The sequence below is a fragment of the Ictidomys tridecemlineatus genome, chromosome 12, assembly GCF_052094955.1.
Source record: "Ictidomys tridecemlineatus isolate mIctTri1 chromosome 12, mIctTri1.hap1, whole genome shotgun sequence".
Taxonomy (NCBI): Eukaryota; Metazoa; Chordata; class Mammalia; order Rodentia; family Sciuridae; genus Ictidomys; species Ictidomys tridecemlineatus.
This window is the reverse complement of record NC_135488.1, coordinates 76,685,132-76,702,746: the sequence shown is the minus strand read 5'-3', so window position 1 is coordinate 76,702,746 and position 17,615 is coordinate 76,685,132. Positions and strand designations below refer to the sequence as shown.

The 17,615-nt window shown below is 31.5% G+C and overlaps 1 protein-coding gene across 5 annotated transcripts in view; it reads right to left on the bottom strand.

Annotated features, from left to right (window-relative positions):
• Positions 1-1,695: 1,695 nt before the first annotated feature.
• Ppp4r3b (protein phosphatase 4 regulatory subunit 3B) overlaps positions 1,696-17,615 on the bottom strand; it is a 63,416-nt gene continuing 47,496 nt past the window's right edge. For 4 of the 5 annotated variants that reach the window (XM_005322024.5, XM_040271355.2, XM_040271357.2 and 1 more), the window contains 5 exons: positions 15,530-15,699; positions 13,517-13,656; positions 12,973-13,157; positions 11,396-11,598; positions 1,696-3,406 (listed from right to left, as the gene is read on the bottom strand). In XM_005322024.5, the coding sequence (XP_005322081.1) occupies positions 3,311-3,406; positions 11,396-11,598; positions 12,973-13,157; positions 13,517-13,656; positions 15,530-15,699 (794 nt within the window). In that variant the 3' untranslated portion in view covers positions 1,696-3,310. The remainder of the gene's footprint in view (positions 3,407-11,395; positions 11,599-12,972; positions 13,158-13,516; positions 13,657-15,529; positions 15,700-17,615) is intronic. The other variant, XM_013357190.4, reaches the window with a different exon arrangement.

Below are 17,615 nucleotides of genomic sequence, written 5' to 3'. Positions count from 1 at the left end.
GAATGTGAGGATTTTAATTTTATAATATGGAGCAATGGGAGGTTACATTATCAAAATTATTTTCATTTTTTAAAGATGCATGGTTGTTATATGTAAACTAGTGGTTGGGCTAAAATAGTTATGGGTTTACCTGGTGGGAAGCAATCCAATGAAAATTGAAAATACCTTGGACAGTCTTAAGGCGAACTGAATATTTACCATGTACACTTGAATAATCAGGACAACTAGGACTTGGAAAATAGAGGTGATAAATGTTAATACTCAGCCACACTTTTTTGAAAAGCTACTATGAAACAAAGGGAACTGCCTGAGCTTGTTGAGGGAAGTGCTACCACCTGGTATAGGTTTTTTAAAAAAAGACCCTAGAAAAGTTTTCTGTAGTCTGTTAAAAGAAATACAGATATCTGTATGTTTTTTGGTGGTACTAGGGATCAAACTCAGGAGCACTTTACCAGTGACCCATAATCCCAACCCTTTTTGTATTTGAGACAAGGTTTCATGAAGTTGGTGGGGCTGGCCTTGAACTTGTGATCCTCCTGTCTCAGCCTCCTGAGTTGCTGGGACTGGAGATGTGTACTACTATGCCCAGCTTTGGTATCCCTTTTAAGTTTCCAATTACAGTTGGGTGATATTTAAAAAAAAAAAAAAGTAGTTTAAACTCCAAACTGCAAAAAAGTATTCTACATTGGTTAACATTTTTTAATTAAAAAATATTTTTTTAGTTGGACACAATATCTTTATTTACTTTTTATGTGGTGCTGAGGGTTGAACCCAGTGCCCCACACGTGTGAGGCAGGCGCTCTACCAATGAGCTACAGCCCCAGCCTTACATTTTTATCACTAGATGGATGAAGAAACCTAGTGCTTAAAACAGAATGATTTCATGTAATTTTTAATTAAAAATAGCTTTTATATTCACTACATTTACAGATATTTTAAGAGGACCTAAGGTATACAAATGTGGGCTCTGGTTTGCTTCAATGAGTGAAAATAAGGATCTGCCTGAGGGCAGTTATTTAAGATGGCAGTGAATGTGGACTCCTATAGTTGAGCTATCAAGGTATGTTTTATTCTCATGTGGATAAAATATGTACCATGAAAACTCATCCTGTATTTCAAGAAAACATTCACATTTCTGCTATAAGGTTTCCATGATGAAGCTGATTTAAAAGTTTCTCAAGTCAGTTTTTTAAAAAGGAAAATTTAAGTATTCATAAGATACAAAGATAACTTCCTACTGGAACTTAAAATTGAGTCAAGAATAAATAGGGAAATATTTTTTAGGTTTGGGCTGCTTTTAGATTATAAGAAGGAATTTAATAAAAACTAAGAAGCTTGATAGAACTTGCTTGAAAGAGTGTTCATATGATCTTGGTTGAAAATAACCTCACTTGTGTTATGAAATTGTAAGGTTTTTATTGTATGTATACCTGTAATCAAAGAAGTAAGAATAGCTTTTTGCAGTGATCTTTGGTGCTGAGATTCTACTTGCCCAAGGCTCACTTTCTATAAGTAATCAGTGACGTTAAAAGTGCAGTTGACCTTTATTGGTTTGGGGCTTTCATTCAGACTGTTGTATGATCTAGTGGCTTATAATAAATTTATGGATGATAATTTTATTGGCTTTTAAAAGATAATTTAAAATGGAGTTAATTTCTATTTACCATAAAACAAACACAAGCATCAATCACGGAATTACAGGGTCACATTTTAATTCCTGAATTTTACAGTTCAGCATTAATATCACCACATGTATACAAATGGTGTAAAACAAGTACAGTGGTATTTTTAATACAAAATAAACATCTGTTTTATGGAAAAACTATACTTCATATCTACACAGACAGCCCATCTTTTCCAAATAATAGCCAAAATTAAAATTAACTACAAAATCTCCAAAACAGGGGAAACTGCTTCAGTTTAAGCTATTCCAGGAAAAAATGGACCCATTAACACATTACAAAGGTGATCTAAAGACTGTAGCTGGAATTACTATTTTTAGATTTTTTTTTTCCAAATGCATTAGATTGTAGTTTGGGGACATTTTTCTCATCTCAGCATGATCTCAGATCATAGATGAGCAAACTAACATTAAAATATTTACAGTTAACTGCTGTTCTAAAAATAAAACATTGTAACTGTTTGCCTCAATTTGTTATTTTAAATTCCTTTAAGTACATGGAATGTGCTTTTAGTCTTTTAAAAAAGCAGCTGTTTGTATTACATACACCCTTGTCTGCTTGTGGGAAAGTTTCCTGTACTGCATGTGACTTGACACTTAACTCCTTGGATCAAAATGGCTTCTAGATATTAAATACTACAATTCAGCACTGTTTTGTTTTTTAAATTAGTCTTTATAAATTATGCTTTAATACTTGCCTGCAACTCTGAAGATAAACACTTTTTACTAACAAAGCAAAAAGGGACTTCAGAATTTATCTTCTACAAAGGATTGTACTGGTAGGTTACTGAAAAACATTCTGTTCTGTCCATTTCCAAGACTCTGAAGAGGATCATTATGGAATACTGTTTTCATGGCTATTATTATCTCAAAAGTGCTGATTTAAAAATTTTATTAACAAAACTATCCATTTTGAATGCAGCTTATTTTTGTCAAAATACATACTGAAAATTCTTGGTGTAGAAAATTTAACGTGTGCTGTAATACAGGGTGTATCTCCCTCCAACTACTCAAAAGGTTGAATTTCTGTGAAGTCTTCAAAGAAATGGTCCCAAAAGCTTGACTACTTCTTTTTTTTTTTTGATAGTTCTATTTGTTTTCCATATTTTTTTTTTTTAAAAAAAGAGGCAACTGATTAAAACAATAACATGGCCAGCACCATTATACAAGTAATGTTATTGGGTTTGCAACTGAAGTTTTGTAACGTTTTTCTAGACTGGATACCCCCCAGAGCAACCCTGCATTAATATTATTTTACCAACCTTTTCCCTCCCCCAAACCTGAGACTTTCCTTGCTGAGAAACTATCTCCCAGGTTCTGGTAACTAGCCTTTTTTTTTTTTTTTTAATTAAAAAAAAAAAATTTTTTTCCCCATTTTTTTACAGCCTGAAAAGGCAAACCCCTTAATTACTAGCAAGCAATCAAGTTCCTGGGAATCCTTTTTTTTTTCTTTTTTCTTTTTTTTACAGAACTAAACTCTCCTAGATGATATACTGAGGATCTTCTGCTACTCCTTGTATATTTATAAGTTCAAGTGAGAAAGCTTTCTGATTCAGATTTTTCCACTCATTGAACAGTTGCAGCATTTTAGTAAGAAGACCACACGTTGGGAGTCCCCCAGTAAATATTTTATGAGCCAAGACGAGGTCTTTTCCTGGGGGATGTTTCTTCTTCTTCATCTTCCTCTTCATCATCTGGATAATCCACTAAGCCAACCAAACTTCCCTATTGAAGAATTAAAAAAATGTTTTAAACAGGTAACTTAAAAAAAAAAAACTTATTGGTATAATTATTAGTACAAATGTTTTCACTAAAAGATATTAGAAACTATTTTTCTAAATCAGACATATCTGATATTAACACATTGGAATTTAAGAAAGGAACTGCCTGAAATCATAAACATTTACTGAGTACTAATTGGTAACATACTCAGTAATCCTCAGCTTTTCTACTATTTCTTATTTTTAATGAAACCTCAGAACTCAATTCAATTCAGCAAAACTTCACTATGGGGAAATGAAGTCTGTAGTCTGTTCATGTGTGTATTTTATTACTTAGTACACATTGTTTTCATTCTGCTTTTGAAGAATAGTTTAAAAGGCTGAAGACATCACTAACCAGTAACATCACCTGGTTACTAAAAGCTAATAACTGAAAATAAGGATGAGGCAATTCAAGGTTTTGACCTTTTATGAACAACGGACTCCTTTTAAGGTCCAATTGAAGCTCTGTACTCTCCAGAAAATTGTAGCAGTACACAGAACTGCAATTACTTTGAACTAACTCCATGAAACTTAACAAATGTTCCACAGGTTAAGAGGGCTAACTGTAAACATTATTTAGTTCAAACCCTTCAGACCTGTGTGGATGAACAAATACAGCTGAAGTATAACCCATCCTTCATACCTAAGAATATAAGCATCTGGTGTTAACATTTTATCAGAACATAAGTAAAACATTACTGTTCATCAAAAAAGGGCTTTGAGCACCTAGAATAGTTATTATGTCTGTGAACTAAATATATTTGTGAGAATCCTACTTCTTCTCAGCAAAGTCATAGGTGGGTCTGAAGTTCCAGTAAGCAAGAGGCAGCATATTAATACATTGATTGTAGTCTTGAGTTCAAATTGCAATGTTTTTACTATATATCTGCAGGAACCTGGGCAAATGATTTAATATCTCTATATTCAGTTTTCTTCATCTGTAAAATTTGCATAGTAGTAGTATTTAGATCTTACTGAACTAGTTGAAAATTAGATTGAAAACACAAGATATAAAAGCACTTTGGCTGAGTACTTGGTATGTAGTGTTCAGTAAGTGCTCTTAGCTACCATTTATCATTATTTCTGTTATTTGGTTTCTAAGTCACAAATTGGGAGAGAAGAAAGAAGAACTGCACTATAAAAAGGCATCAGTGATATCACAAAGATGAACGTGAGTTACCAATACATTTTAATTATGCTTAAGAAGATGTACCATAATGTACAAATATTTCAGTCTCAAATGGTTAACACCTAAATGATATTTTTTGGCTTAAGATTAATAAATTGTCTGAAAAGCCCACCAAAACAATTTAATTTTGAATTTTATTCATATTTCAATGCATATACATACCAAAAACATACATTTAAAAATCATGTTTACAATAAAAATAAGAATACAAAATGTGAAACGTTGGAAGTCAAAAGGCTTATATAATCCAGATGTACCCTATGAAGTTGGATAGATTCCATATTTTTACATCCAGAAATTTATTGTTTTAAAATATCAAGTTGTTAATAAGTACAGGTACCCACAATCATGTTCCATTTAAAAATACAAGGTAGAAAGGTTCTGATGTTAGCACATAAATTCCATTTTATTCTTTTAAAACTTTTGTATTCCATTGTATGGACTCACCCATCAAACATTTTCTGTTGACGTTTGGATTGTTTTCAAGGAGTATTCTCTTAAAAATTTCATTTTTTATAATGACTTTTCTTATTAATGAAGTTGAAATCCATATAATATTCCACATACAAAAATGGTTAAGATGTGAAGTTATTAAGGATTTCTGCACTATAAATTCATCTAGTTTTTTCTTAGCACTAATTTTTAAAAATCATTACATCTGTGTAATTTGAGAACTTACATTGACTATAGCTGTTGGAAGATCGATAAATGCATTTACTTATGCCTTCTAAAACTTCACTGAAGTGAAAGAAATTTACCCTCAAAGAAATGGAAGAGGGAAAAATAGCATAGGAAAGCTAAGGAATATTTGGACAAGAAAAATCAGAGACAAGGTAACTCTTATAATAGAAACCAGAACTAAGTATCTATAATGAGATAAAGAAATGAGAATCAAATTGATTTTTCTTAGAGAACTTCAGAAGACTCACAGTAAAGGTACAAAAACAGTAGGGGAAAAAAGGGAAGACAAGTAAAACAGACAAACAGGTCATTGATTCTGTCCCTCTGATAGCTACGAAATCTGTGTTGGCTTCCATCACCACCATTTATAAAGAAAATAGACTCTATAGAGAAAATAACTCTATAAAGAACTTTGGGACTTCAGGCAAAGTAAAGGGCAAAGGTAAAGTAAAGGCCAGGATGAAAATGAGATAAACTTAATTCTGCAAAACTGAGCAGGCACCCCCCCCCCACTTTCTTTTTCAGGCTCAGAACACCTCAGTGAAGCTTATACTTCCCAGGTGTGGTAGACTAGCTATGCTGTAACAATTAGTTCCTACCCAAGCCATTGGAGCCATCTAAGTGGGTAGTTAAACTAAAGTAAACTACCTTCCCCAAAGTACTGCTCTAAGTCCACATCATAAAAATCACCCTTTTAAAGTATACAATTCAGCAATTTTAGTAAATTACAACCATCATTACTAATGCATCATCACTACTAATTCCATCACCCTCCCCTATTCCTAAAAGTCTCAAACTGCATTAACAGTCACTTTCCAGGGTCTGTCCGAGTCTTTTTTCCCATGGATTTGTGGTGTATGGCTTTTGTGATTGGTTTACTTTGCTTGTTTTTGAAGTTTAATCTATATTGTAGCATATATTAGCACATCATTCCTCTTCATATCTGAATAATAACCATTATTTGGATATACCACATTTTATTAAACTAGTGATTAGCATAGCGGATGGACACTTTTTGGCTATTCTGAATAATGCTGCTGTTAACATTCATGTACACGTTTCAGTTTTCTTGAATATATACTGGGATGTGGAATTGCTGGAATCACATGGTTAACTTGTGTGTTTAATATTCTGGGGAACTACCAGACTGTACTCCGAAGCTGCTGCATTTTTACTTCCCATCAGCAATTGGGTCACAATTTCTTTGCAACCTTGCCAACACTGCTTTTGTCCATTTTTTGTTAAAATTACAATCATCCTAATGGGTGTGAAGTGGTACTTTATTGTAGTTTTGTATTTCCTTAGCAGGCTAATAATGCTAAATATTTATGTATTTTATGTATTTTCTTAGGAAAAATGTCTATTCAAATACTTGTTTGAACATTTCAAAACTGGGTTGTTACATTGAGGTATTGGGTACCAATTCCTTATATGATTTGCAATATTTTGTAGGCTGTCTTCACTTTATAGTAGTATCCTCTGAAAAACATTAGTTTTTAATTTTGATGAAATTCAATTTATTTTTTCTTTTTATTTCATATCTAAGATATCCCTGCCTAATCTAAAGTCATGAACATTTACACCTGTATTTTCCCTCAGGGTTTTATGTTTTTAACTCCTATGTTTACTTCTTTATTCATTTTGAGTTGTTTTGTACATGGTGTGAGTTAGGGATCCACTATAACTTTTTTGCATGTGGATATCCAGTTTATAACATCATTTGTTGATCCTTTCTTTTACTGAATTGACAACTTGTTAAATCTTTTTCTTTTTTGTTTCTGAGACAAGGTCTTGCTATGTTGCCCAGATTGGCTTCACACTCCTGGACTCAAGCAAGTCTCCTGCCTCAGCCTCCCAAGTAGCTAGGACTGTAGACTTATGCTACGGTATCCGGTTACTTATATGAAGCACCAAAAATGTAAGGAAAATATCAAATACAAAACAAAGGAACCATTAACAAAACAAAAGTTAAAAAAGGAATCAAGACAAATTATGAAGAGACAATGTAATTTTTTTCTGAAACAAACCATCATCTAAGTAAATTATCACTAGAGGAATTGAAGTATGCAAGTATGCTTCAACATCCAGTAATTAGAGAACAACAGTATTTAGTATGTATAATATATAATAACATTAATGATATAAATAACTCAGTATTAATAAATCTGAAATGGAATTCAACAATCATCCTTCACTGAAGGAAATAAAGAAGATATATCTTACTAACACATGATTTGAAATATTTTCAAAAAATCAAAGCGATAGTTTTTATATTTCCCTTTTGATATTAACAACTTTTATCTCACCTAACTGCCTTGATCAATACACCAGAACAACAGCAGTGTTAGTGGCATTTTGTCATGTTCCCGATTAAGTGGGAATACTTCTGGTATTTCCTATGTACAAAACTAGCTTTTAGTAATGGAAGTATATATCAGGTTAAGAAATTATCCATTTATTCCTATTTTACATTTGGAATAATTATCAGAATTATAAACACATTCTATGTAGAAAAATACATGTATGTGAAATGATGACTGTAGGTCATATTGTTGCAGTGCTTCTAACTGCAAAGAGCAGGAAATAACTTTAATGTCCATTAATCGGGTTTAATTATAGATTAAGGTATATTCATCCTTTTGAAGTCTATGCAGGAGTTTTTCTAATATTTTCACATGGAAAGATCAAGTGAAACTTTACATGAAAAAAAAATGAAGGGTTGATTTTTTTTTTCTGTGAATCTGTAGCAAAAGAAGTATCTATTTTAGCATTCACTAATCACATTAAGAAGCTACTAAGTTTTTTCCTCAGAGAATGTGTATATAACAAAGTGCTTTGTGTCTTTATAGCATTCAACTCTTTAAAAAGTATCTTTAAAAAAATTTCATTAGGGGAGCTGGTGCTATAGGTCAGTGGTAAAGCGCTTGCCTTGCATGTGTGAGGCACTGGGTTCATCCTCAGCGCCATGTAAAACTAAAGTTGTCTACAGCTAAAAAAAATATTTTAAAAAAATTTCATTAGGACCTAAAGTCTTGCCCATCTTCAACTGTATCAATTGAAACTGGTGGTGAAATAGCTAAACTAAAGGCCACTGGGATAAAGAACTGACATCTTTAAGGAATGTGGCCACAGTTTTTCAAGAGTATTGTGAACAAATTAAATTAGTGCTTTAGTTCTATGAACTCCTATCTTATTTAATTTCAAAATTTTGTGAAAATCTAGTGTAATGGGGCAATTAACGTGTTTTAAGAACAATCACTGTTTTTATCCCAAAAGACACAGATTATATTTTATAATCTGTTGTTAGTGACAAAGGGTTGGAAAACACATTTGTGCTTGCACTTAATTGAAAAAATTGTATGGAAGGATAAGGAAATATCACCAAAAAAAAAAAAAAGGGACAGGAAAACACAGAAATGATTAGTAGGACAAATCCAGAAGACTCCATCCAAATAATAACTTATAGTGAAACAGCAGAAAATGTTCCAAAATAGAAGGACATACATGACTGTTCCATGGAAGAATGACTGTTAAATTTTCAAATGTAGGGCTAAAATCCTAAATGCTTTCATGAAGAAAATAAAGTCACACAAAAAGGATGAGGAATAAGAATGTCTTTAAAAACTCTGGACAGCCATAGCTTCATTTTTTTTTTAGAAAAATTATTGCCAATCTGGTTTTGCATTCAGTTAAATTGTTAATAAGAAACAGTTTAAAATAGAAGATATACTCCATCAAAATGAGGCAGGAAATCAAGAAAAAAACAGAGACATAGGATTTGGGAAACAAATAATATTACAAGACAGGAGAGAAGCAAAAATAAAGTCTTAGAGTAAAGGCAAAAAAAGGAAGCCTCAAGACAATGGCTGTGTAGCAAGTTTTGAGAGCACAGAATGAAAGATTTCAAGAGAAAAATGCACGAAAATAACCTAAGAAAAGTCCTTCAGAATTAGCAACGGACACATAACTATTTTAACAAAAGAAAAGGCAGTACTGATGTTTACTCTAGAAAAAGTGAAAATTTATAAAGACTAACACTACAGAAGAGTATAAAATAAACAATATTTATGTTGTCTTCATTATCACAAACTTATCAAACACTTTTTAAAAAATTACGATAAAGAGAAATAAAGTGCGGATGCTGTAAGGAGTATTAAAATGTGAAGATAAGAAAGCTAAATATTCATTCCATAATAAGGAATTAACAAATTATGTCTGAACTTGATAAACAACACAGCAGCAATAATATATTACTTACAAAAGTAAAAACAGCTATTAAGAATATAAAGCACCAGCTGCTGTGGTGCACAGCAAGTTGGGAGGCTGAGGCTGGAGGATCACAAGTTCAAAAAGCTAGCTCAGCAACTCAGTGAAGGCTTGCTTCAAAATAAAAAATAACAAAGGGAAGGGAATGTGGCTCAGTGTTTGAAAGCCCCAGGGGTTCAATTCCTAGTACCAAAAAGAAAAAAAAAAAAAAATATATATATATATTTTTTTTGCAGAAACATACTACTGATATTTTTAAAAAATATAAATGTGACCAGTATTTGACTTTTGAAAATAAGTACATGTTTTATGTTGATTTAAAAAAGAAAGTGCTAAGCAGTAATCTAAGCATGATACATTTACTAAATAATTTAAATTTCTTAACAAGCCATACAAAATCAGATAACTAAGGCCTGGAGAAATAAATAACTTATTCAAGGTCAAATAGCTAGAAAGAAGCAGAGCCAAGATTTGAACCACACAGTAAAATTCCATGGCAGATATTCTTAATGTCTTGATATACTAATATCAATATATTGGATATACTTACTGAAGAGTGAAAATTAATTTTAAAAATTTCTAGTTAAAAAAACCAAAATGTTTCAAACAGAATCTCATTGAAAATGCTACTTATGTATGTTATATTTAATCAAAAGCCTACCTCAATACAATACTGAATGATTCATTAAATTATGTGCATGTACAAACATGGCATAATAAATTATGTGTAACTACAATGTACCAATTAAAAAAAAGTTATTCTACATTTCTGCTAAATAGTAAACTCAAAGTATATTTCCTGTTCAAAACAAGATGTACTCCTTCAGTTAAGTTTTGTACTACTATAACATTTTCCTTGTTTTGTCTATCTATCTATCTATCTATCTATCTATCTATCTATCTATCTATATATACACACACTAACTCATGTCCTATATTCTAATGCATTTTAATTTTTAAGTTACTCTTTTTGTGAAAGAATGGTTTCACGCATTGAAAAAAATCTAAATAAACAATAGAATAAAAGTTTGATATAAAATTTAAATGTTTATAAAAAGAAAAATAAGCAATGGGAAGTACATTTGCTGTGAGAATTACAGATATATTCTTAACCAAAGATTCATTTACATTAAGAAAAATATAAACCAATTTTTAAACGGCACTATGAACAGACAACACACAAAGGGGAGAATTCAACCTTACTACTATAATAAGTGACACATAATTGGAAAAGAGATATTACATACTCTACCTAACTGGAAAAGATTAAGAATAATTATAACAACACTGACAAAGCTGCAGTGATTCAGGCACACCCATATACTGCTGATGGGAAAATAAACTGATACAGACCTTTGGAGATGAATTTGACAATATGTGTGAAAACATTCTAGTACTTTATCCAATAAAATAATGTAAAATACAACAACTAGTAGTCAAATCAGTGAAATATCAGAATCAACTTAGTACTAAAAAAAACAATTAGGTATGGGGAGGGATGGGGAAGGATGCTTACATATATTATGATATAGCTAAATAAAATGAGATTCTACAGTCAATAACATTTTAATAACACAACATTCTTATAATAAACAGAAGCAGACACACAATGTGTTTATAGGAGTATTTCAATTTTGTGTCAGATAAACTCAGATCTGAAGAAAAGTAAATAAATATTAACTATCATGTTCTGATGGTTTAACTTCTTTCCTCTTTGAAACTGCTCTGATTTTACAAATTTTCTTCAATAAACATGAAACAATTTTACAGATGGAAAAGGCAAAGTTTGTTTTTGTGTAGTGCTAATTCACATACCTTGGTGGCTGTTACTGATGTAGTCAAGTTTGTAGTTTTGGAAGAAGACCCATTAGAACTTGCTGGTGGTGTCTGAGCCACAACAGATTTACTGTTTGTACTGTTTGTTCCATTAGCAGCACTCGAAGAGTGGGAGAAAGTAAATTTGAAGCCACCAGAAGATGTCCTTTTGGGAAGGTTTTCCTTATCTTCACTTTCTTTTGCTAAAAGCAAAAGTAAAAATTTGAGCCTATATCAATAAATAATGCTAAATCAAATCATTTGAAAATAACAATTAAAACATCAAAATAAAACACCGCCTTTGCTTTCTAAAAGGATAGCATGTGTATGGTGATATCTGTATAACCTGGAGTCCCAGAAATCTAATTTTGTGAGCATCAGAGCATTAAGAATCATGTAAGAGGGCTGGGGATGTGGCTCAAGCGGTAGCGCGTTCGCCTGTCATGTGCGGGGAGCTGGGTTCGATCCTCCGCACCACATAAAAATAAAATAAAGATGTTGTGTCCACCGAAAACTAAAAAATAAATATTAAGAAATTCTCTCTCTTCCTCTCAAAAAAAAAAAAAAAAAGAATCATACGAGAATCAGTCATTCTATGCTAGAGTTCTACAATGTTGTACTGTTTTCTTGAAAAGATTCATGTGCTGTCTACTGTCTTCCTCTTCCTTTTATTGTCTTCTGTTCACTGACTCTATACTTCTTTATTCCTTGTTAAAACCTAATAACCTCCCCACAATTAATACTTAAAACATCTAAGATCAAGTCTATCAGTGTCTCATTCCCTGAATATTCCAGTTTCCTTATATTTCTTTTATGGTATAAGCATCCAGCCCCTTTAATATCCAGTTACTTCTATTTCTGTATGTTATTCTTAACAGCATGGCACTCAACACTGGCCGCAATACTTAAAAGTATGGCCTTACTGCTTCTTTCAACAGTAGTAAGAGTGGTACCTATAAGGATTAAGAAGAATCTATCAAAAGATACATATTCCTTATAAGTCCAGGAAATGCTTTGTCTTTTAACATATAAATTTTTATTAAGCATTTAAATGATTTTTGCAAGATAGTATTCCAAAAACGCCAACTCCTCAGGACATAAAATTAAAGTGATTAGTTATTCTGAAAGATAAGTAATAAGATCTTAGTTTTATAAAACAAGTTAGACATATCTGAATGCCGAGGGAAATTTAACTTTTTTTCTTAGTTATTTTCTTTAGGCAAGTTTTATAAAAGCTTTAAAATTTAGAACAAAGTTATTTCTTTGAGCTCAGTTTTCTAAGCTTTAAAAAGAAAAGGTAAAGTACTACAGAATATTTCTTTGAATCTATATATTTTTTATTATTCAATAATAACAGAAATCCTCAAATAATCTAGTAATAAAAATCCCTAGCAGAATTTTAGTGTAGAATAAAGCACAGATTCCATAGAAGGAAAAGTGTTAGTAGATGATAAAATTTCTAAATAAAAACCAAACATGAAAAAAAAAAATTAAACATGAAAAGAATGCCCATACAGATAAATTTCTGTACTAAACAAAAGGAGGCACAATTTTTTTAAATTTCAGAATGTTAATACCTTTTTTAGTGTCCATAAATTTTTCATAACTATCTGGAAAATCATCATCTGGCTTAGATTTTTCAACTGGTGCCACAACTGCTTTTCCTTCGTCCTCTTCATCTTCATTAAACCACATTTCTTCATCCTCTTCCAAGGCTTTTGCATCTCTGCGAAATCTGTTACTACGCAATATAGATGGTACACTGTAAGAAATATATCACAAATATTGAGTAATAATTTAAAATTCATGACTACATTAGTTCCAAGAGAAACTAAGGTAATTTTAACTGTGTGAAAATTATATCAAAATCAACTCAGTCATGGTACAAAATATAGTCCAATTCTCCAAAATATTTTCAGATATTATAAACTCAACTAAAAATTCATCTTGAGTTATCATACAGGGTAGCAAGTCATCATATAATGGATTTGGGGTTACTAGATTATTTGTGCTATCTAGTGACAGAAAATTCCTTGGTAAATTTCAAATAAAAAAATCTAAACTATGGAAATGTTTGGATTCAATTCTGTAAGCTATAAGTACAATATACTCCAGCAATACCTGTTCAGTTTCTGATTTTGTCTGTCTTTTTCTTGTTCATATTTAGTCTTCAATCCTTTGAATGTCTGAACATATTCAATCGATTCAAGTGCTTTATAAAAGTTTTCAACTATATGTGCAGTCAGAGACTTGATATCTTCCTGTATAAGCACAAAATTTACATTTCAAATACAATACAATGTTTGTTAGAAGAAAAATTTTTAAAAAATGTAGTTCCAAAGCTGATTTAAAAAACGTTTTTCAAAATCACTTTCCAAAAATAAATGTCCTAGTTTCTTTATACATGAACCAGGACTCCACAAAAAACTTGGAAAAAGGAGAAGCAATTCACTGGAGCCCTTTTTGGAGATATAAAAAGTAAATGGATTTAGTTTACATCTTTGATTTTTTGCATTTTGTAGCACTTCACAGTTTAAAAAGCACTTTCACATACAATTTCACTTGATTCTCATGATTCTATTTCGTTTTATTATACTGTTTTCTAAAAACACAAAATGAGACAGAGAGGCTGGGTGTTCTGATTAAGAGCACATGGCTTATTACTAAAGGGTAGATGTTAAAATCATATTTTAACATCAATTTAGTGACTTCTGTTTACCAAAATAGCATGTTGTATCTAAATAATTAAGTAGATTTCCTTTGACAATAGTACACACATAGTTCCAATGAAATACATATCTGGAATTCTACTTGTTTATTCCTGGTATATACTATTTTATATGGACCAAAAGGATAATTTTGGGAATTCAATATATTTATTACTCAAATTTACTTTCAGAAAAATGTAAATTCAATTATGATAGCAGGGATGGGATTGTGAACCAACGTATCATTTTGTCAGTACTAGGAAAAAATACATGTTAATAAAAAAGTACACAAATATATAAAAAGCTCTGATTCCTTAAAAAATATGCTATGAACCTGGGTTCAGATACTAGTGAGCCAGTTAACTGCATTCCTTCTTTACTAATATTCTCAGAAAAACAATCTAGTTAGCCAAATAATCTTCATGAGAATAACATGTAATCAGTGGAAATCACATTTATTAAGAAACAACTAGAGAGTAAATTTCTTGCTTTCATTTTTAAAAAATTGTTCTTTCCAACAATGTAGTCATTTCCTTGATGGAATAATTTCTGTGTGTACATGTGCAGTAGAGGTAAATTTGTTGTACTGATTAATTTGTTGTACTATCTTATTCCTATAGTTCAAATATAGCTCTCTCAAGATCTTTTTATGACACATCTTTTGTTGCCTGAAACTGAGACGAGACATAGTTTCAAATACTGATTGTGCTACTAATCAAATGAAAGCTCTTGATCACTTTAGTTATCTTAATTTCCTCATCTGCAAAGTAAGGTAACTGAAGGAGTACATCTAATCCTTGTCTTTCTGGTCTTTCCAACTTAAAAATTATAAGATCTCATCATATCTTTATGTATTTTGCATGAAATGTCTACCAAATTATTTCACAGTCTATCCATTTTTTTTTATTACTACCCTGTAATAGAAAACTACCTTAAATCACATGAATGGTATGCACGATTGAAATGCTCATATATGCCAAATGTGATCCTCAAACATTTGGCCAGTAAAAATGGAACTGACAAAATTAAGTAATTGAGGGGCTATATATAGCTCAGATGGTAGAATGCTTGCTGTGCATGCAGAAGGCCCTAGGTTCAATCCCCAGGACCACAGAAACAAAACAGTTTACACTGAATTTCACTTTTAGGACCTGGATTTGATCCCGAGCAACACACACACACACACACCAAAACCAAAACAAAACACTCTAAACTACAACCACATGGCAAATAAGAATATAATAGTATCTGATTTTTAAAAAAACTTTAGTTTATTAGAAATAGGTTCTAAGACACTTAGAATCACAATTTTAGGAGAAAAGGGGGAATGAAGAAATCACTTGTTTACATATTATTATTTTACTTTTACATATAATTACTTCTTCACAAATAGTTAATTCTTTAGAGTCCTTTAATATAAACTTACCACTCTTATAAATTCAAACAACTCAATAACAGCTGAATTCAACAGATTGTACCGAGTTCCATTATCCAGAAGAGCATTTATAACTGGCTCAAAAAGATTTCCCTTGGTGATGTAACGATTGTAAAATTCATCTTTAAGGCCAATTATCCGTCTCATAAAGCGAAGAGCACCTAATTTAACATAAACAAGGGAATAAGCTGGTGATTTTACTATAATTTATTATTTTAGAAGTATTTTTGCCATAAAGTAGTATATATATTCTTCTATAACAAAAAGTAAAATTGTGCACTAAAACAATTGGGTTTTGAGAAAAATAAAGAGTTCAGGGAAGACAGGTAAAAACTGGTACAACTTTATATCCAGAGTTAACAATATCACAGGAAAAAGTATCTGGGAGATAAATAATCCACTTAGGTGGTCAGCTCCATGGCAAAGAGAAGGAAAAAAATATTAAAAACCTATAAATGACGATGATGATAACACTTAGCAGTGCTTGGTAGACACAGTAAAGATAGTTCAGTATGAATTGGGGCTGAGGTCGGGAGAGGAATGGTATATAGTCTGCCAAGAGTCAAGATAGCCTTTCTGGGAGAAGGAAATCTGAAGGCAGATGTTTCCAGATTTTCTGAAAATACACCAAAGGACAATAGAGGATATCTAAAAACAATCTTTTTGTTTCATTTTTTAACTTTTCCAATGAAGGTTATAATTCCTCTCCCATGATTCTAGCTCTTCCTGTCTTGAAAAAAATCATCTGTGAATTACCGCTACTTTCACATTATAATAACATTCCCTTATTTACCAACTGTATGAGCTATTTTTCCTTGGGAAAGCATGTAGTGTGGTAGATAAAAATATATTTATAAAAGAAAAAATAGCAATGAGCTTCTCATATTTTAAAATATTAAAAAAGAAATTTCTCTTTTAACGAGCTTTTCCTAGCTAAATAAATTTAGCAATATCATTACTAAAATTTTTAGGGAACACAAAGGATTGTGTTTTTAATCTTTTTTGTATCTGATATTGTAACCTTTCCCTCTTAATTTATTCTACAGATAATATCAATTGTCTGTTCAAGAACAGAAGTTGGTTAAATGATCCAGTTGTGCCTGTTCTAAGAAGCTCAAATATCTGAGAATAAAATAGAAACAGGTTACATAAGGTGTAAGTGTATGTTAACTGGAACACCACCGAACAAATGTGGGGAGAAGTGCTAGACTTACAATATCACCTCTTTTTGTGGCAGGATAAAAAATATTTCATTTAGGATTGAAAAAACAAAACAAAACAAAAACCCCAAAACCGAATAACTGGCAAAGGTGTGACCAATCAGGCATCCATAAACTACTGTGAATGAAATGACATGCATGCACAGCTACAGTTACAATGTAACTTTAATGAAAATTCTAAAGCAACATGAATTATGTATTATGAATACATTAATGCTTCTAAAATTAAAATTCAAATAGAGTAATTCTAATCATGATGAACTGAAGAAAACAATTTTTTTAAATATTTATTTTTTAGATGTAGTTGGAAACAATACCTTTATTTTATTTATTTTTATGTGGGGCTGAGGATTGAACCCAGGGCCTCACACGTGCAAGGCGAGTGCTCTACCGCTGAGTCACATCCCCAGCCCCTAAAGAAAACAATTTTTAAGATACTGCGCAAGGAAAAAATTCTTAAGAGTAACAAAGAAAATTATGAAAAAGAAAAAAAGAGGGTACTCAGTAGGTTCTTATAATAGAAATATTTTAACCTCCCAGTACTGGGAACCTGGGTAGTTTACCACTGAACTAAATCCCTAGTCCTTTTACAGGCGAGTGCCACTGTGCCCAGCTCTACAGACATATTATAATGGCACAATAAACATCGCTATTATTTCAACTGATGAGATTAAAGAATAGACAGTCCATAATTAAGACATAAATGTATCTGTTTAACTTACTGTTTAATAAAGGTGGTATTTTAATTTTGTGGGGAAAATGTGGTTTATTTAATAAAGGTGTTGGTATGGTTGTCTTATCCATCTAGAAAAGAACAAATCTAGACCATCACTTCAAACCATATCCCAAACCATCTT